Source organism: Anarrhichthys ocellatus, unplaced genomic scaffold (genome assembly GCF_004355925.1).
Source record: "Anarrhichthys ocellatus isolate YVR2014 unplaced genomic scaffold, GSC_Weel_1.0 scaffold409, whole genome shotgun sequence".
NCBI lineage: Eukaryota > Metazoa > Chordata > Actinopteri > Perciformes > Anarhichadidae > Anarrhichthys > Anarrhichthys ocellatus.
The window spans coordinates 15,316-37,622 of NW_022280383.1; the positions used below are offsets into that span (position 1 = coordinate 15,316).

Here is a 22,307-nt window from a genome sequence, read left to right on the forward strand (position 1 = left end):
TCCAGTGAACCAAAAACCAACCGAGCTGTGACCGGTTGATCTCACCTTGTTGATCATGTTGAGGGTGCACTCGAAGACGGCATCAAAGATCTGGGGGATCTCGCTGGTGATGTGTCCCCCCAGCTTGTTGACGATGGTCGCCATGGTGCTGAGGACCTCGGGCTCGCGGGCGGCGGGGACGTTGCGTTGATAGTCGATGAGGACGGCGTCCAGCAGCGGCGGGACAAAGTTCTCCCCGACCTGAGAAACAACAGCAGGGATCAGCAGAGAGCAACACGGCAACAACGGAGGCAGAGCAGAATGGGAGCCTCCACCTGCAAAGTGAGACCTTAGACCTGGGAATGAGTCAGCATTTTTGCACTTCCTGTTCCGTAGTCTCAAGGTCAATTTGTTTTGTTAATGAGTTTTTGGTTAGATGTCTAAATTAAGGTCTTTGGTTAAAACAAGCTGAAAAGAGGAGGAGGGACCTAGAGACCTGGTAGGGCAGCGACCTGTCAATCACAAGGTAGCCCCGCCCTAAAGCATCCCCTGATTTATGGTCTGTTTGACTCTAAATGGATCATCATTTACTAAATGAACATCATGCTGTATTGAAGAAGACTTGAAACTAGAGATTGAGACCATAAACTCATGTTTACAATGTTTACTGAGAAGTAGAGTACTTTTTTCTTTTCAATTAAATTCTATTTGTATATGCATTTTATACTGGAATTTGAATTCCTGTTTATTTTGAAGATTTTCTACCAAGTTGCTGGTGTACAATTTATCTAATGATAAATAGCAACGCGTTACATTTTGTCTTCCATAGTTAGGGAAGCAATGTTTAAATCAAGGCTGATGTTGCCTTAACATAACTTCCACACAGTGAAGCTTACAGCTTATTAATGAAACACTGGTATCAGATCGGTACCCAAAGCTGGAGCATCCCTAGTTCGTGAAAATGATCTTGCAGAACATAAACGTTTGTTTGCCACAGAGCTTATGTTCTGTTGTACTCCAGAACCAGTACGGCGCCAACTCCGGGGTTGGCCTACGAAGATGCGTCTTCCCTTTAGCACTCTACAAAGACAGGGCGCTGTAAAGACTTTGAAGAAAGACTCACTTTTGAAAGGTGCATTGTGAAAGGTGCAGCTATAATTTCTTTCTTTTTTTTTTTAATAAACTCTGACACACGATGGATGTTATTGTGATGCTGATTAAAACGCGGTTGAGGGCACAAACATCCAAGTCTGCCACGAGGAAATTAAATCTTTGCGTTTGATCCAAAAATACCAACTGGATTAGTTCGACTGTCAACAGTTTCATCCACTGCCACAGAGTGTGCAGCATCTCCCGAGGACACGACAGTAAAACTATAGCGCTGCCGCTAGCTCATTAAAGTACGTTCAGAACGCTGCATTTCTTTTTGTGAGCTTAGAGTGGCTGAGGCTTTCAGAGGGATTCCTCACCATCTGTGGGTCGTTTGATCGGCTGACCCAGCCTGAGATCAGTTTCAGCGTCTCTCGTTTCACCGTTCTCATACTCCGGATTAGGGGCTGCTTCGTCACCATCTCACCTGCAATGCAAAAGGGGAGACACACATTGAAAGGTTTCACATGAGGAAGGGGCGCAGAGAGAGGGGGGGTACCACAAAGCATTTGCAGACCTGTGCGTCAGATAAATGCTGACTGGTGGAGCAGTGAAGGATCCACAGGAGCGGGTTTGTGTGGCAGTGGATCTCTGGTTGTGCTAAGCCATGACAGCATTTAGGCTATTGTAGGCAATGTTAGAAAGCATTGAGCAAGACTGCTTCAAGGCACTATTACGGCCTTTACACACAGTGATGTGAATTGGGGACACGTGCCCAATTAAAGGTTTGAATAGATTTGGCCAGGACTACCAGGATCCTACTGACCCATAGCAGAGTCTGAGCCAAACTGTTGTATAGCCTGAGCTACTGTAAGCTGCTTCATTCACTTTGCTTTTAGTAAAATGCTCTGATTGAATTCCCTCTGGTTTACATTTAGGCAGTGTACATGTCTAGGGCTTTTATTGTGAAATATGTCTAGGGCTTTTATTGTGAAAGGTAAAAAAATAAGGAGTGGATCTGGTCTGACTAGTTTTGTCAAGGTTGAAAGAAGGAATAAAGTTTGCAGTCTTGATTTGGAAATATCTGAAAATTGAAAAATGATAAATAATACTGATTTTTTGTAGCATAATATTCATGTTCTGTGTGAAAGTACTCATGACAGCAAACAAAAACAATTGAAAAACGTTTTGAAGATTTTTTTTGCATCAATGTGATGAATTTTCTAGATTTGTCATCAGGTATGTAATTCAATGAATCATCTCTCCCTCTTGTTACTTAATCTATACATCGTTTCTCAAAGGAACAGAAAACACTGTTCTCACTGTCCGATAAAGACGGATCAAAGTCAAGCAAACATTATCCTGATGCAAGCACAGAGATCCTTGATGCTTGATCATCGCTGGCAGACCTCATACGTTCAGTCGACTCACATTCAAGCACAGAAAGACTCAGAGATGAGTCACCACAACAGGCGCATGCAAGACAAAAAAAAAGGAGGATGCAGTATTGCCGGCCTGCAAACCAAAATGCCACCACCAAATGACAAAATACTAAAATGCAACAGCGTGACAAGAACATAAGTAAAGGCTAGAATATGTTTTTTTTTAGCACCAAAAAAGGAACTTAACACACGATGAAGAAAGCATTTAGTTATGTTTCAAACCCTGCAACACACTGAGACTGGGCTGGATTTACACAAAGTACACACTCTTCAGTGTACTGCGTCATCTAAAAACACGTATAAAAACCTTGCTTTTGTCTCACTAAGAAGACATTTTACTGCTGCGTGGTATTTACTGACGCAGGTTGTAATGAGTGAAATGCAGAGGAGGAAAGTAACTAAGAGCATCTGTATCCACAGTCGATCATCTGCTGAGTGTTTGTTTCTCAGCAGTTACGTTCTAATGACAATCAGAGAATAACTTTCTCTCATCCTCCTTTTTTTACTGCTCCCCCTCTCAGCTCACTCACGTGACCTCTTTAAATGAGTTTCACTTTTAATGTCGTCAAACAAAGACAAATGCTCTCCTCTCCTCCTAAATCGATAATAGAACACTTCCTTGTTTTATGAATGAAGCGGTACATGAGTGTGTGTGTGTGTGACCAATCAGTGACGACCATCCCTGCAAACCACACCCCTCAGGTTCCCAGACTATAGAGAGAAGGACCCGAGCCTAATGTCCCCAGAACTGGATTTTGAGTTCCTCAATAGGTTTCTAGTCCATGTGGAGAGTTCCTGGGGTTAAAAAGTGGTTCAGTGACTAATAGGTAATAACTAATAAGTACTGAGCACCTAGTGAAGTCTCGTGAGAGAGTTAGGCCTCATTCCACCTCGTCGAAATCAGCCACGAGAAATGGTAGTGCTACGCTTTCTGTACTCAAACACAAGAAACTTCGCTGCGCTCATCTCTCCAACTCTTACTGACAGCTCCAACGTTGTCGTCAGGCAACAAGTCAGAACGAGACTTCTCCTGGAGCGAGACTTGGTAAGACAAAAACTGTTTTACTTCACTTTTTGATCCCGTCTCTGGAGAGACTTTTGCATAATGTTGTCAGACACTTATAATAACTGTTAGTGGCAAAAGAAAAGCACTTTTAGTGGACATCCATTGACGGTGCAGAATTGTCTGGAACAATTACACAGCAGCCCGTTTGGCTGCTGCAGCGCTCCCCTTTGATACCGGACCAATTTAAAGAGGGTCCAGGTTGAAAAGTGCCACGGTTAGCCTTTATGGTCATTCATGTGACATCATGGCGTCAAAAACAACGAGATGAACCCAGAGACGTGTTATCGGCATGGCGACAAACGCACACCTCCCTTACCATTTGTCTGAATGGCAGCAGAGATGTTCTCGCTGAGGCACTTGTAGACGTTGAGCATGTCCAGGTAAATCCGGCCCAGCTGGATGACGAAGGGGTGTCCCACGGCCTTGCAGGCTCGGACGTTGGTCTTCAGGATGCTGCCCAGCTGCTTCACCGTCTCCGGGTCCTTCAAGATGTCCACGTTCTGGGGGGGGGGGGGCAGCAGCAGAGGTAAAGGATTAACACACGTATAGACTGGTAAATTGGGTAAACGTCTGCAGTATGTGGTAGTACACCGGGCTCTTACCTTGGTGGCCTGCTGGATGATGCTGTCCCACACTTGGTTGGGCAGCAGCATGTATTTTTCTATCAGGTGCTCTTGAACAGCCTGATCTGTCTGGGCGCCAATCATATAACCTACTGCCTCATAGAACGTGTGCACCTGGACACAAACAGACAAATAAGAGAAATCATTTTTAGAAAGAATTGTGGGTCTGGGTCTCTCTCTCTCTCTGTGTGTGTGTGTGTGTGTGTGTGTGTGTGTGTGTGTGTGTGTGTGTGTGTGTGTATTTGCTGACCTGCTGAGGTTGCAGGTCACAGATGATGGTGTTGATGTTGTTGAGGATCTCGTCGATGAAGGGCATCACCTCGCCCACCTGCACCTGGATGAAGTGGCGCCGGCACTTCTGGGCAATCTTGATAAACGTGTCACAGGCCATGTCCTGAACACCGTCGTGGGTCTCTGATGAAGGACGATATTAAGTCAAGAGGCATCCAAATTGACAAAATATGATATTTACAGATCCAACATTTTTAAACCAAATGCATTACGCTTTTTCAAAACCGTCTCTCACCGTGCATGAACTCAAAGAGTTTGTTGACAACGGTTTTGAGAAACTTCCAGTGGGCTCTGAGAAAGCGTGGGTACTGGCCGACGATGTACATGATGTTGGAGGCTATGATGGCCTTGTTGTCCTTTCCTCTCTTCTGCTCACACAGACCCAGCAGATCCTGAGACACACAAGGGTTTTCAGAATCAGACACAAAACCTAAGGGGGGGGGGGGGGGTGTCAATGTTTAGTGTTTTATAAAACGGTAGCTTCAAAAATCAAACGACCTGACCAAAAAGGGAATCTATTATTGACATTGTTGACTTATAATTTGAATCATCATTTTTTAGCAGTATCCAATTTAGGAATTATACTGACGTGAACGTGGCTCGACAGTAAGGGTTGCCCAGGTCGCCACTGGCAACCTTTTTGAGGAACTGGCAACAAATTCTTGGCTTTTTTTTTTTTTTTTAACGTATAAATGTAGGGACAGCCAACAGCAAAACCTGCATCCCTAAAATAAATATATTTTTCATATTTGTTGCATTAGTGATGTTGAAATATTGCTGTTACAGTCAGAACCAGAACCAGTCGAGGCTGCGTGAGCATTGGTGCGTTTACTCGCGTGAGCAGAGGCAGGAAACAACGATTCAGCAAATTGATTCAACTGAGAAAGAACCAGATGAAGCCGAACGAAAAACAAAACAGAGATTTTTGGGAGGCAAAGTATCGCAGCATCTTTGAGCTGGGTGGAAAATTATACTGCAAAGCATGTACAACATGCACATGACATGTATGCATGTCCCATTTTCTTCATTAAAATTACTCAAAATATCTGGTGACTAAAAAGTGGCAATTGTATTTTCTGTTTCGGCAACCAAAAGCTGATGCCTGGTTGCCTTGTAAAAGCGTAACTTGTGCAACAACTAACACGTTGGTCCTCATAAAAATGTTTTTTGTTTTTGTTCATACCTTGATGACAGTGACCAGGAACCTCTTCTCGTCCTCCTCGTGCATGGCCCCGCTGATGGAGCCGATGGCCCAGCACAACGTGTTGAGGTTCTTCCAGGACCACTCGGTGCCGTTCACCTGGTTGTGAAGCTTTTCCGTCATTATGCGTTCTGTGTCGGCGTAGTCCAAGTGAGTCAGGTACACTGCAGGGTGGCGGAGGACAAAGGACATCTGTACTATGAGTATGTGTACGGTGGACTTACAGCCTGTTCAGTTGAGAACAAGGACAAAAACTATTATTCTCTGACACTCTGGAGTCAAACTCCACACAGAAAAAAGCCCCAGATGCATGTGGGAAGCTTCATTATCAATGACGAAGTTACAAATGGATGTATGAATAAGAAGCCATTTGGAAATCCTATCAGTCTTTGTGGCTGTGATGATTTAAAAACTGCATTTGTTGAGAAAAACAACACTGAGGCTGAAGGCCGTGGAGTCTTATCACTGAGTCGTACCGAGGGTTTCCCTCATGTTCTTGTAGAGGTTGATGGAGTCGGTGTCCTTCATGAACTCTCGGACCACCTCTCCCTGGTCATTCTCCACCACCAGCACTTCCTCCGGCTTGGCCATCCGACTCACCATGAGCAGACGCACCTGTCGCAAGAGATAAACACCTGTCAGCATGTACACACAGCGGAGAACAACCTCACTGCTCTCGCGTTTACACACACACTACAGCAGTGCAAATTCAAAATCCTTGGATGTTGAGTTTGTCAGCTTATCGCCATGTTGTTGATATCCTAAAAATGCATTGATTACTCATATCAACGCCACGTTAGAAAGGGACAATGAAGGCTATAGGTGATAAGCAGTGAGCTGTGTGTGTGTGAGTGTGTGTGTTACCTTGGACAGTACGGGCAGGTAGAGCTGTCTGCGTGGTGGAACGTCAAAGTGCTGGTTTCCGGAGAGCAGCGGGGACGTGGACGTAGAGAAGGGACTCTCTCTGTAGAGCTCAGCAGCCAAGTGGTTCCAATACTCCAGACAAATTTTGAAGATCTCCGTCTCCTCCACCTCGGACACCAGCAGCATGTAGTGGAGGGCCTGGGGGGGGGGGGGAAAGCAAGAGCAAGGGAGCAATGTGACAATTATCTAAATGGGACTCCCTTTTTGTTGGACGGACACATCCGTACATTTCCTCCCGCCCGTCACACCCCTGAATGACGGCATCCTCTCATACCTCCATTAACGTTTCTCTGAGGTTGAGCCGCTTCTCAATGAGCTGCCCGTGCTCTTTGAGGAAAGTGCAGAGGAACAGACTGAGGTTCTGGATGAAGTTCTGCTCGTCGTCTTTCCCGTTGGCGTAGGCCAGCCGGATGTTGGTGTTCAGGGGCAGCATCTGCGCGGACGTGGAGAACACGGAGATCTCGGTTAGTATGCGTACGACGAACGGGAATCTGGGAATGTGAGCTCAACCCACCTGTTTGAGCTGACACATGGTCAGGGTGAAGAGCGTGACGAACTGCTCCTCGTACTGGCTGACGCTCACACCGGCGATCTCGGTGAGGCACTTCAGTGTCACGTTGCGAAACATGGGCACGTTCAAGAACTGCAAACAGTGGAAGCGGATGTTTAGTTGACGACTAGACAGACACCTAAAAGAATCAATATCAGTTTAAGCGTATGCTTACTATAGTACACTGACTATAGAGAAGCGCCTCATAAATCCCCAATTCAAAACACATGAACTATCCTTTAAGTTGTGTGTGTAACTAGCAATAATTTGGAGTGTTTTTACGCTTGCTTAACAATTCGATGGTTCAGAATCCCAACAATTCCAAGTCAACGTTGTTTTGCATGATGCCGCGTGCAGCCGTGTACACACCTTATACACCAATGTGCTGATCAGTTTGGTTTCAAAGATGTACCCCAGAGGAATCCAGTTGAGAAAACGTAGGAGGGTCTCCAGAGTGGCGTGGACCAGTGGGGCATTCTGGGAGTTTTCCTACGGTGCGAACAATGAGACGACAAACAGCTGAAGGACAAACCCTGTTGTGTGTGTGACCAGCGATAAATGATTGCACAACAATGCCAAAAAAGAAAGAGATGAGGAGTCGCATACCATGACGAACTGGCAAAGCTGGAAAATCTGGGAGAATTCATTGCACATGCTGAAAGAAAGAAATAAGACACATTATGGAACGTACTGTATGACACTTTTATTTACGTTGACAAAAATGTGCCAATCGTCTGTATCAAAGCACGACAGAACGTCTTCTTGACCGACGCATCAACAGTTGCACCCGTCAGTCTCATGTGACACACGAAAGGCAAACACAACAGTGTGTAAAGCCACAGTCAAAGTTAGTGGTTGAGCTACTTAGGCGTAACACCATTTCAGCTATACAGGCGAGTTGCATGAGATGAACAGCTACAAACAGCTGTTGTATACGATATTAAACTGAATATCTTTGGGTTTTTGGATAAAACAAGATATAAAATTGGACTTTAAGAAACACTTTTTACTATTTTCCGACACTACAATTAATCAAACAATTAATCTAGATAATAATCGTCTGCCTGAGGTCATATCCCAGTTGCTTACGCTGTGCGGCCAGGCAGAACAAGTGAATCATTCATACTGTTTGAGCATAATAGAGAGCACAACTGCTTGCAATTCAGGCAACAGGGAAATTGCAAATAGATTGCATAATACTTGTAATAATACTGATTGACGTGTCAAATGTAGTGGAAATAAAAGAGGCAATAAGTGTCAATAAGAGGCAAAGATCCAGTGCACAGCAAAGGCCGTTTGTCTGCAAGTCTGTTACAGATCACAGCTTTACATCATTGGATTAATTGCCAGCTGCGATATTTTCAAATGCCAACACCCTGAGATTATATTTCACGATGTTCTGAAAGTATTGGACTCTTAAATCTGGTAAAAAAAACAACAACTATGAATTATCATATTTTGGTGGTACACTCAGACATTGATTTCACTGTTCCTTCCTCAACCCTTTCTACCATGAACACGATGGGGCTTCCAGAGGCCCGTGAAGACGCAGCATGCTGACCTGTCCTTTAGGTGCTTGGCCTTGACCTGGGTCATCTGGCCACTGGAGAAATCGAAGACCTCCTCGCTGAGCAGCTTGAGAATGATCATGTTGTTCTGACAAAGGCTCTCGCTGGTGCGACTTGCCCCGACAATGTCGCTGATGAAGGTGGGCCAGTGCTTGGGCCACTCCTGCTTCAGGATCTACGGACACAGGACACAGACACGGGTTACCGTTACACTGATCAGCTGGGCGATCTAGAGAATATCACCTTTGACCAAATACTACGTTATAAACGAACACTGGTTCGCTCGACAAAAAAGGAAATGGAATTTTTCCGTTGCATTTCATATAATTTCATTCATCATTATTCTCTTATGCACGTGTTAACCACAGACCTTATTCTCCAGGCGTCTAACAAAAACCTGTTAAAAAACCCCATTGACTTCAAGACGAGGGAACTGGGAAGTGCAGAAATGCTGACTCATTAACGGGTTCAAGGACTCATTCCTGCAGCTCTCTGTAGACCAGCTAGAACAGTCTGGCAAGGTCAGAAGATGACATCACTTTACTGTAATTCAGCCTTTAAAACCAGGAAATGACAACATTTATGCCATATTACAATATCCAAAACATCTAGTCTCATATCATCGATATATACTGTTCAGCCCTAGTTCAACGGTGACAGATTCCACTGCCACTAACATGTGATCTGAAAATGAGAAACGAAGGAGACGACTGCTGCTAAAAATAACGATCCGTCCTTTCAATCTCAAACCAGGCATGTGGCCCCCTTTCTCTGTTTGACTTTGATCACGCAGTAAAGTGTGTTAATGAAAGTCCCATGAACCAAAAGATACCCCCCACACCACCGCAAAGACTACATACATGTGCACAAACATGCCAAAAAGCCTCCTGAGGACCCGTGTGGAATCTGGAGCTCTACATTCCCCGAGGGCCAGAGCGACGTTCGCTCTGCTGACGCAGGCAGTGACTCAAGTCTCACTGGCATTAATGCAAAGTCACTCGTGTGGCCGGCGAGCCAATCGAGGTCTCCCTCGAGCGGATGTACAAACACACAACGAGGTGGAATCAAATTGTTAAACGTTCAGGAGCAAAGATTCACTAATCAGTCAGTGTGGTCGGATTATTCAGGATCAAAACCGTTCTGATACACGTCTCCCTGACTGTGGTCCATACTTCAGGGTTCCACACGTTCCCGCTCTTTTCCAGGACATTTCTAGTGATGATCTAGCTGCTATGACAGAAAGGAAACGCGCCATGCACTAAAAACATGCCGCTTTAAGAAAATCATCTCTTACATGCGTAGGTATTGTGACAAATCGATCGTAGAATAATGTAAACAGCACTATATTGTGATGCTGCTGCTGCAAAAGTTGTCTTACATGTCTTACGTCACGGCTCATTTTAACGTAACAATGCAGCGTTGCGTTTGAAGAGGCAATGCTAGCATAGCAGAAAAACATTACCAAAAAGAGAAAATGTTCCTGGACATAACTTTCAGGTGGCAGAATTATACGTTCGGAGGGGGCGCTGATAAATTAGGAGAATATTGAAATTATTTTTATAGGACATTTGACCCTTTTCTCTCATTTCCATGTGTTCTCAATGACTGGAAACTATTCTCCAGGATGCTTGGGAGGCCCGTAGTTTCTACAGCCCGGTGCTTACATGACTCAGCGCTTTCCTGGAGTAAGGATACAATCAACACCGTAAATACTGCCGCTCTCTCTCTCTTTAAGTTGATCCTCTTTTCAAGCGACAATTTATGAACCACCGGCTGTCTCGCCTCAGATATTCAAGAAAAATTAATATGTGGTTTTTAATAAGGAACCATGAACTTAGCAGGCCTGGACAGTTTTAGAGTCAGATAGACTTATTAAGAGTGACATCTTCAGGTTAAAAAGTATCACTGCAAAACATAAGGCAGCAGAAAGATACCTAAACACACTAATCTAGAGCGCTGTGTTTCACATGCAGATGTGCTAAATTGTCCAACATTTAGAGGTAGTGTGTGTGGTGGAAAGATTATTTGTTAATCACTGGATTGCTGACTGCAGCTACAGATATTAATCCACAATCCACACCAATGAACATTAACATAAACCTACTGGTTTAGAGCCTTTAGTTTATGCATTACCTCCAGTGTCAGAGGGCTTCATCTGTTTTCTAGAAGTTCTTAAAAATCATTCTGACTAAAAAACGTGCCTCACTAGTTGGACCTCAGATGTGGTTCTGTACATCAGCTCTGTATCAGCCCGTGCCTCAGCACTCGTCGGTCGCTTTCGGTGGTCCTAGGCTAGAGCCGAGTTTCCTGCTCCGGTGGGCTCTGCTGCTGTCAGTGTGGATAACTTCATCGAAACCGTTCTTTGTGCCGCTCATTGATTTGCTCACATGCAACACTGTGGGTCTGGGAAACCGTTGTAGTGTCCTAACGGGAGCACAACAAGGTGGTTCTAACAGCTGGGGCTCCCATGATGGATTACATTAATGGTGATATAGGCGATACGGATTCTTTCTTTTTTGTAAATGCGGATGAATGTGATTTTGGTATCTTGTTTGCATTTTAGCAGCCAAAGAGGACGTAAGCTGTAAAAACAGCTGATATGTGATTCTAAAAGTAGTTCTGAAGGTTATTGTCGTGAGGTTTGAAGGCTTACCTGAACAAGGATCATGTTCAACTTCCCGATGTACACCTTTTCTTTCTGAGAGTACAAACGGATACAGAAGTGAATGTTAGTCATACAGTTTGTATTAAAAATGTAATTTAACAAAACCAAGGGTTGGAGGTCACAAACAGTTACGGGTGGTGTTGCTAGAAAGTAGATCCATAATGTTACGCTTTGTCATTCGGGAGGAATAATAATATAATACAACATAATAGTCTATTACACTGCAGCAAATGATGTGCCGTTTAGGATAACAGACCATTTAGAGACAGCCTGGTCAACTTGGTTGGTTCAATAATAGATAACCTGGGACCGATTGGGTTTTATGTGTTGTGCTTACTCAGCATCATTGAATACCAAAAGCCAAGTAGTGGTAGCAGTGAGAGATAGTCATTTCTATTTCTTCCATTCATCAGAGCAGACCCTGATCCACAGCTGAGCTCTGGTTACAAGCAAACATGTTTGTCTCCACTAACCGCTTCGTTTGCAAAGTTTCCTTTTCCTTCAGTTTCACTTTTCCTTTTTCTGACACGTCAACACATATTTTAGTCTCTGTGCTCGGGTTCAGTAACAGTTCTGCTAATATTAGGTACTAAAGGGAAACACACAGATTCAGCTATAACTTGAGTAAGGCGTGGCAACTCCACACACAAACAACCTGTGTCGTGATCCTACAGTTGGGTTAAACAGCAGAGTGAGAGCCAACCTAAGTGACACACATTTGACTTTTTACTGCAGCTGACTCCCAACAGTTTAGCGCGTGTGTGTTTAGTGCAGATAGCCAAGCGCTGCAATCTCTGGAAGACTAAATTGCCGTTGGTGCAGGTGGAACACGGCCGTAACGGTTCCCTGGTTCACCATCTTTGGTCTGGACGACACGGCGCCATGGTTACCAGCATTACTCATGGCTGCTGTGATGTCACATCGATACAAAACAGAATGAGATCCACTCGGATTTGTTAATATGGCCGTAAATGTCAAATGCCAACAGAAGGACCATAGCTGATGTGGCAAGTTAAGCTTCAGCACGCATCAGTGCAGATAAGTGTTACCTTGACAACAACGAGTTTGTCCTATTCTTCTTAACTACTATCGAGGGTCACAGTACAGACATTTTAGATTTTTTGGGGAGAAAACCTAAATATCAACCGAAGATTTAATCAGAATAATAGGTCATTCTATTTTATTTATTGGCAGTATTTATTAAGTAGAACCCGTATGATTACTCCAAAAGTGATGTAATTTGAATTCACTCACCTCCACATTTGATGCATCGGATGAAGTCTTGATAATGAGACCGACAACATACTTTTTTATACCTGGCGAACACACAGAGATATCAGGAGGACACTGTGAGCATGCATAACAAGTGTTGCACATCTCGACATGAATCTGGACAATCTTACAAGTGTGCCCCCCCCCTACAATTCACATTCTTGGTAAACACAAAAGGATTTGGGCTGCAACTGCCTCTGAACTTCTACAGGGCAAACACTTTGGTCAGTTCAGTGGAAGTTAAACGTTTCCCCAGGTATCTTATAGACCCTCGCATTTCTTACGCGACTGTGTCTGTGTTTCTAAAAGATGGTGTGCTGGGCGGAGCCGAGAACAAGGCAATACTCTGACACAAGGGGGGGAAAAGACATACTTGCCGGTCACCCCTGCACTGGGTTTGCCACTTGAACAAAATTCAGGCATCTACGGTCAGAAGTAGGGAAGTCTTAGGTCAATAGAAAAAAAGTGAATTTTGAGCAAAATTATAGAAGAATTGAGGGAGGCAGAATCAACTGATTTACACATGGCTATTCAATTAATTGCATACTCATTGCTTTTTGCTCCAAACCAAATTTTCATCCCACTCTGTTTTCAGTATTTTTTTTAAGATATCTCGAGCAGTAGTTTGTAACAAAGGACAATATGTTTTGTTGTGAAAACAGAGAACTGATAACTTAAAGGCAACAATTAGAGGCAGGGGAGGTAATCTTCAAATGTTAAGGATTTTAACATTAAAATTCTCATCCTGACAGCAGTCAACGAGTCAAAAGCTCGGACAAATAGAAGAGACACGATACCACTGAAATAAGCCCGTCCAATCATTTCATTGGGCCCGAATGTAATGATTGGACAGATACCTTTGTGTGAGTATACCGTATTCTGCCTGTGCTCTCATTGCTCATCACCGGAGTCTTCTACAAACTGCTAGCTTGACGGCTGTAAGTGCTAGCAATAGCAATGTTTCTTCGTTTACGTTCATGATGATCGTTCTGGGGGCGTGGCTTTGGAGGGAGGCCTTAAAGGGACGGGTTGTCGGTGTTTCTCAGACTTTCGTGACAGAATTAGCAACGTTTGGAGCTAGTGCTGCTAGCTACTTTCATTGAAAAAGAGTTGGCAACACTGGGCTGGGTTTTTTCGGTTTCATAATTTTCTTTTAATCTAGCGTACTCTAGCTAGAACCTAAAGATTACCAACCCTGCCTTTAAAGTCTGAACATCTCTAAAAGTAGAACTTATCTGGTAAACAACTTCCCGTTCATGATAATTATGAATGAAAATCTGGAATGTTTCCCAAGACTTTAGATTAGAAGCCACTATGTGCAAGATCAGAAAATTCCTAACAATGGCAACTCCTAGCAGTAGTTCCCATAAAGACGCTGTGTCAGAGGCTAATCCATGACCGTTCACTTTCACTCTTTAAGGGACAATAAGATGAATTTGCCGATAAAAAAACAACAACCCCGGGAATGTCTTAACTTCATACAAACAAAGACATATGCAATCAGAGTCATTTCAAAGATATAAAAAATCATTTAACATATTAGAAGCAACGTAAGACAGCACAGTAATATCTTCAACTACTTCTTTAAAGATGCCCCATCACATTTCACAACGCTTTAAAAAAAACAGTGCTACGTGTTGCTCTTTTCTTTTTGTCGTTTCCTCTCTAAAGAAACCGCTACGGTGCAGAATCAAACCCGGCTCTCCGCTGCCAGAGCAGGCCAGTCGAGCAGAAAACAAACCGGCATGCTTAGCGGGGGAACACTCCTCGACTTGGCAACCGCACGTCACTGCAGAGCAAAAGCCACCGGCGCTGACAGGGTTAAAATACATTTTGTGAATTGTACCACAGAAGTAGTTTTTTTTACCTTCACACTGATTCCTTGGGAGAATCTTCCATCTTGTTTTGATAACCGTTTCCAGAATCTGAAGAGCATAGTACTGGAACATGCCAGGAGAGGAGAAGCATTAGGATGAAGCCATTATGACAAGACATTATTACTACTACATTATAACAGTATGAAGTGGACCAGCCTGTAATAACTTGCACTCTAAATTGAACTGGGCTGAACCACATCTTTCATGCAGATTTTCCCTTGTAGTTTCTTTTTTTTTTTATATCTACAAGCAGCATTAAGCTGGAACACTGCAGAAGTCCTGCTGTTTCTCCCAGCATCACACCAGACAGCAAAAGACAGCAGAAAAATGCAACAATGCTTTAACCAGCTTTGGCTCTGACTGCTCCGAGGGGAGACATGACGAGGTCTGTGTTACGGGCTCTGTTAGCGAGGATACAGACACTGTGTAGGGTTGGGAATCAACAATTGGTTTTTGAAGCGCACATTCCTTGTAGATTAGTTTTCAATGTGAAAGCCCCGTTTCTAAAGATTGTTGCGACAAAAAACTAAAATGATTGCAGAGCGCTGCAATACTCACTTGTAATATTATGAAGCGCAGTCTGATAAGCCTTTAAACTCATGGAGGTATTCCTCAAACTAGACCTCCTGGATTGTATTTTATTGTCTCACTGTAGCAACACGCCCCCAACTCTCGCATCGCCATGCTTCTTTTTTTTTTTTTTTTTTTATAAATAGGAGGGTTTTTGGTCTGAACACCGACTTGTAGTAATGCTACCGTGGACAAACACAATAAAACCAAGTATAAAACAGAGATAATATTATATAAGTATTAATGAATTTGTTTTTTCCTAAAAAGCTTCTTTTCTTATTTTTATACTTTTATACTTGCTTTTTATTGTAGCTTAAATAAAGGTGTTTTATAAATCCAACAAACAAAACCGGGATAATATTATGGAAATGTTCATCTCATTTTCTCTTCCTAAAAATATTTTTTATAACAAAATACCCTGTTTATGACAAATGATTTTTAACTGTAGCCTAAATAAAGGCGGGTTTTTTTTTGCTTTCACTATTCGGTTACTTATATTTATCAGATGCCATAAACGAACAATTTAGAATTGACGAACAGAATCCAAACCAAGAAAATGTCATCGATACCCAACCCTAGACCACGCGAGTGAGTCAATCAACTAAAGTATAGATTATGGATAAAGTCTAAGGCAAGCCTCAATCAGATCCCTTTAACTGGTGTGTCATAAAGGAACAGCAAGACCAACCACAGGTTATGCCCTGTATTAATTTCTGCTTAATAGTGAAGCATGATGGGGGAAAAAAAACAAAAAAAACATTTTATTTACAAGTTAGTTTTTTTTTTTTTTACTTCAACTGACTGTTTCAACTGTAGGGATCATCATTTCCAGAGTTACAATGATTCCAAAATAAAAGCAAAGAATAAATGGCATGTAAAACAGGGTGTTATTAAAGCGGGACGATGGATGCCGGAAGATTAGAGGTGAAATCTCATCACAGGCGCAGCGACTGTGCACCGGTGACCATTGTTTCACCTTTAACTGCCACACTTAGCACAAAACCACCACAAGATGCAGGACGGGGCAAATTACCAGCAACAAACTGCACCGAATGCTTTGCGACTTTTTTTTTTCTTTTTTTTCCGCTGGGCGAATGCTCGTTAAGTCAAAAGAGTCTCGGCTGAACAGAGGGGTTGAAGAGGAAGAGGATGCACCGTAAAGAGGAGAGAAGGGTGCCATGATCCCTACAGGTGAAATTAAGCCGTCAACTGATGTGTGTGTCTCTCTACTGACTGCAGCCTGCACCCTCCCTCTGTCCAATGAAACAGATGCAATAGATGAACAGAATTCAGTCAAAGGGAATTCAAAAAAGGGTAGACCTTGTGGAGGCCTGCCGTCAAAGCCTAGCTGTGTCATGACGCACAGGATGACACACCCCTTTTCTTCCTATTACAAGCCATAAACATAATGGAACATTGGGATTAATATCAAATAGTCACAGCTGGAATTCAGTAAAAAAAAAAAAAATGTTGTTTTTGCAAATATTGTAACTAGTACTGCAGTTGCTAAGAAAAGCCAAATGTTCAAATGTGCTTCGAAATGATGCACTTTTTTATTTTTTATAAATGCAGAATTAAAGAGGCGTTTACCGGTTGTTTCCTCTTTTCCTCTAATGCCCATTTTCTTGGCAAATCACAAATTTAAAACTAGGACTCAACTTAAGACATTAGTAATGAATGTCAGTGTTAAAAGCACTCTTACAGGCAAGCAAAAAATGAAACAAAAAAAAAAGCAAATGTCAAGATGTGTACTTTGAGGAAGCCATGGACGCATTGCACTTCACTTCATACTCGGTACATGGATTCATTTCCCATTATGGACATTACATTTATGGATTAGGCTTGATTGTTTTAAAAAGAATAGCCAAATTTTTTGTAAATACAATTGTGAATCCCTGAATGTGTCTGGAAAGTGAATCACTGGGTTCACTATTCACAGGCAGTTTGCTTAATCAGCTGTATCAGTGCACAGAAGGGGGATGAGTGTGCACTTATCTGTGGACATATTGTGAGGAACAACATGGATCTAAGATCTTCAAATAACAGATGAGGGGAGCCAGAGGTGTTGATGATCGATCTGACGCGGTTATTCATTTGAAAAATCAGGACACATGGGCTGCGTTCTAAATCGTATACTTTTTACTTTCAGTACGCAACTGCAGCCACCCTTAAAAAGTGCGTACTGTTGCACGCAGTATGCACTCAATTGGGACCTTGAACTTTGACCATCTTGCTCATAAAACCACTGTGCAGAAGATTGGAAGAATAGCTGGTTTGCATACAGCAAAATGCGGCCGGATGCAGTTGGACGTCCTAGTATTTTTTTTTGGCATACTGCATTTGATATCCTATGTATTGGGATGGCCATTGCTGATCAGAGATCATGATGTGTTTGTACGGCAACACCCTTTACTCTTAAGGGTTAAGGGTGTCGTTGAGCTTGATGGCGTGCTGGAAGTAAGAGTTCACTCAAACTAAACGTTATTGCCTGCAGATGTTTCTTAACTTTTCTACGTTTACCTGACAAACCAGACCTTAGGAGTTACAGTAACAACCTGCACATACAGCTGACCCCTGGCCATGCAGATGTGCTCATACATCTAACTAGTTAGGGGACTAGGGCAGCTCATTTTCTTCTTGACGTTAACATTTGTAAGCTACAGCCCTTTTAGTCTCATCTAATCCATGTGCCATAAAGCATGCAAGTTATACAGATGTATGCTTGAATGCACACATGTATGTTTATTTTGCAACGTTTCTCGATTAATAATCAAAAATTTGCATTTTGCATTCCAAGATGTTGCAGCGAATTACAGACATGACAGGCATTACTCCTGCACCATATTATACAATGATTGAGAAAGACGGGGCTCATTCCCATTCAGGCCCAACTGGGCAGAATGTTAAAAGGCTTATTTTGTACTGTATTATATTATCACCAGGAGCTGATGGGCAAAGTCAATTGATCATCTGGAAGGTTCAGAACAGCATTCCTTTAATCAGAGGGACAGAGGTCCTGCATGGCTCAAGAGCTTGGGCATGGTGCCAACACAGCCAGGAATACTTATTCGACCTCTTCTGGGGCCATGTGCTCCTAACAATATGCACTCACAGCGCATAAAACTGCTTTAAAAAGCTGATTTTATATCATTTAAAGCATGCTGTCAGCAAACCACTGTGACCTAGTGTTTTAATGTTTTTGCTGTATTTTTTTTGAATTTAACAATTTTGTATTTGTGATAGACTACACTTCCTCAAAGCACAGGCAAGTGTCTGTCCACCAGTGTTTTCTGAACCGCGGTGTGCTTACTTTGGTGTTCATGTTCTGGGAGAACTCGAGGATGGTGTCCACTCTCGTCCAGGCGTCCGGGTGCTCTTTTAAGTGCGTCAACACTTCCTGTGCCATCCTTTGCTGCAATACAAAATTTGAGCGACACTTTAGATGCAACACCGAGACAACTGCAAATGGGCAACAGCAATTTCTAGACACGACTGCGCTGCAGCCTTCATGTGAATAGAACAGCAGAAGAATAATTAACATAGTGCGTTTTAATTCAGGTGTGTGTTAAAGAGAACATTAAAAAGTCACCGCATAATTATACATTTGCGACAAACCAACAGATTTTGTATTAGATGGATTATAAAGCAGTTGTAAATGCTTCACAACGTACCTGTGGTCCCACCCCGTGATATAGACAGTTCACCACATTATCCAGCAGGTTGATATCCAGTTTCTGGTTGAAGTCCAGCAGCTGCTGTGCTGCATGGTCTGCTAACATTGTCATAATTGCTGGCATAGAGCTCTGCAACAAGGACAGCGGAGGGAGGGGTCATGAGTGCACAGAACACATTCAACAGGCAAAGTCATGTGAACTGTGCGTTTAGAAACAATTCCAAACAGCTGACTGACTACTAAACAAACATCCTCCAGACCCACCAGCGGGAGTCCTGTTAAGAAGTAAAGCTCATTGTGTCACAAGTCTGTCACTGCTCTAATAGCGTGCAAAGGGAAGACAAGCGTCATCAGTTCTTCAAAAACTGCAATATGGAAATAAACTGTTACCATAAGAATGAAAACAGCAGGGAAATGTTATTTCATTGGTGATGGGAGGGGTTTTAGGAGACTGGTAACACACTATTTTGCCAAAAATGGGTTAATATTGATTTATAAAGGACTGAGTGCACCATTCTTAAAAGTCAAAGAGATTTCCTCGATGGTTTAACAACAGATTGAAACTTCTAGATAAACCGCAGTTAATGCGCAGTGCTTCAACTGTGCCTCTACTAATCAAGCACTCCTTTCTACGACCATATTAAGAAGGTTAACCGAGCCACGTGCCGGATATATTGGGCGACGTCACGTTGTTTACATCTGTGAGAGTTCACTCCTCCAAACACCAACCGCAACACAAGCAGCAGATCATGTGATCCAAAATAATAATAAATAACGCAGCAGCTCACTACAATGTTCACAATGACTAGCATTACCCATAACGTAGCCAACGTAAACAACGTGCACGCGGCACCAGCACCAGCACACTCCACACCAAGTGCTAGCATTTACGCTGTATTTACAGCTAGCTGTTAGCAGTGTGTCGCACAAACAGTTCACATGTGGTCCTACAACCACTCCCACCGAGGATGCCAGAGACGGAGGTCGCCCATACATTTACGTTACTCGGTGACATTTAACAACACTGTTCAGGGAGGTTGGCAGTTCGTGTTGTGGCTACACTCCAGGAGGACTGGCAACGGTTTGTCCCAATAGCTCCGTTTTCAGACGCTTTTAACAGTTACATTACGTAGAGGCTGAAGTTAACGTTGGCTACCACCAAGTGCCCTCACCTAGCAGCATCAACTTGACATCATAGACACGCGAGGGATGCTACTGTGGTGGGAGAGGCACAGATTTAATTTGAATTTATTCATCTGTGGCGTCGCACGTAACGTTACGAGAGACCGCCTCGGTCAGTTGTGCTTTTAGTTAAGTTGCAGCACTTTCTATGACAGCCAACGTTAGCTAATCCTCCTAAAGTGTTAACGTTGAATGCTAGCTAGCGGGCAGTCGGTGGCTATTGGCTGTCCCCACTGATGCTATTGCATTCTTAATTAGCATGTCTCTTCTAGGCGCATTATGACGGGCTACGTACACTATAATACAGCACAACTTAATACCAAAACCAAAATGCATTTTATTCGTTGTACAGTTAAAGCCAAGAAACGTTAATCACGGCATGGCAGGTTTTCACTTCACCCCAGTTACCTACCTAAAGTCCGAGGCTCTGACTGAAAAGAGTGGTGTTTGACAGAGAAGCTACAAGGTCTAGTGAGTACTTCAGTATCACTGTTGATTAGACAAGATTTCCTATTTCTGCAGCGTTGACTATCCCCAGCTCCAGCAGTGGGTGATGTCTGACTGGTAAGGACCACTGGTGTGGCTTCCAAAACTACTATCACGGCAAACCCAGCAATATGTTACTCCGAAACATTTTACGAAACAAAGTAAACCTTGATTCACTAATTAATTCGTTACTCTTAACAATTTTCCAGCGGGGCGGTGTAGAGGTTGTGTGCCTGCGCCTCCTATCCTCTCCCAAGCAACTAACTCGCAACCGGTTGAAACCGGTTCAGACTGGGAGATTCCATCTCGGTTTAGTTTTCAGCCGATGGCGCCGCGTAAAGTTTGGACTGGGTTGACGCCCACATCGCACCGTGATTGGCCGCGGCTTCGGCCGAGACTTCATTGTCGGCGTTCCATTGCGTGACGGACCTGTCAGTTTATTTCAATTCGCTTAAGCGCCCACGCGACTACTCCGCCCGAAGAGAAAAAGAGGGCAGACTCCCATGCAGAATGGACTTCTACATGACTCCGTTTATGAGAATAGGAAATAAATAAGCGGACACTGTTTATCGCTACTACCGAGGGGTCAAGTTAAATATTACCTCCATTCATATAAACGCCGCACAACAATACCGCACGTGCGTGTAAACATTATTGCCATTTAATGATTTTTAATCCACTTAAGACTCTCTGTGAAGGCTCTGCCACTTTTAAACGCAATATATGTCCCGAGAGGAAAGTGCCTGCCTCGTGCAGGTACACTGTTAGGTTGAACGTTGTGACAAAACCCGCAAGTACCATTCATTTGCCTGTTGCTTGTAAGCTGGTAATTTTCCACCAGCCACGAGTGGGAGTGGTTACACGATCACGAAACGCACGGGGTTAGAACAGCGACCTGGAGACGTTTGTTTCCCCCGAATGGGCAACAATACGAAAGTGGAGCGGCGGACTCTATAAATAAACGTTGTCATTAAGCAGCAGAAGACAGAAATGTAGTGTTGAATGTCGCTGATTGAGAACCATACACGGTGTGCACCGCTGTCAATTGAGGATGCAAACATGACAGCGTTTCTTTTCTCTTTTTTTTCCTCCTTTATGGTCACGTGGTCCAGCGCGATACTTGATGGAAAAATACTGGATTTGGTGTGTAGTGGAGACAGTACACAAGCCTGTAAAGTCATTCAGGGGAGGCTTTTTCTTCTTTCCGAAGGGCGTTTGAGTCTTTACCCAGCAACACTATCTCCCTCTCGTGCCTTTCATGTCTCTGCTAAACCCACAGAAACATGTACACATCATTTAATGCTGATAAAAGTAGCATCGGTGCTGATTTGCAGTTTGTGCTAAGTCACCTCGTTTCATTGTTTGTGAAAGTGCACGTTGGAATTGGGGGGGAAAAAACAAATGTATTTTTGCCCTTTCGGTGCTTTAGATGCATCGGTTTGTGGAAGTGTGCGATCGCGACTAAACTCCCGTTATCAGCTTTGTTGTGTTGTTTCACAGTTGCACATTTATCACTGTGACAAAGTGCATCATCACGTCGTGCCCACAATGCACATCCATAATATGCATTACATGACAAGTGGACGGCCATCATCACAGTAGACAAACATCACCTACAATCTTAATTTTTATTTATTGTATATCAAGAAAAAAAAAGTTCAATGTCCGACCTGAAATGACGGTAATCTGTTATCTCACCTATCTATGCACTGTTGGGCCCGTCAAGTGTCCTTGGATCAGTCACTCCAGACACTTGGCCTAGATCCGGGCCCTTGTTGTTATTAACAAACAAGATTTCAAAGCCTTATTATCTGTGTGTCTATTCGTGAACGCCATCCGGTTTTCGGAC

At 43.3% G+C, this 22,307-nt stretch overlaps 1 protein-coding gene across 1 annotated transcript; it reads right to left on the reverse strand.

Moving 5' to 3' along the window:
• Positions 1-3: 3 nt before the first annotated feature.
• LOC116401381 (exportin-1) lies at positions 4-20,779 on the reverse strand (the record flags this gene model as incomplete). Its single annotated transcript, XM_031879740.1, has 20 exons — positions 20,385-20,779; positions 18,789-18,920; positions 18,428-18,529; positions 14,538-14,610; positions 12,653-12,714; positions 11,387-11,431; positions 8,727-8,908; positions 7,772-7,820; positions 7,535-7,654; positions 7,130-7,258; positions 6,890-7,048; positions 6,556-6,753; positions 6,168-6,306; positions 5,674-5,855; positions 4,726-4,882; positions 4,450-4,613; positions 4,179-4,313; positions 3,893-4,076; positions 1,449-1,555; positions 4-240 (listed from the first exon to the last, which is right to left on the reverse strand). Coding segments are annotated over exons 2-20 (2,550 nt in total), but the record flags the coding sequence as incomplete, so codon positions are not given.
• Between the last annotated feature and the right edge of the window lie 1,528 nt (positions 20,780-22,307).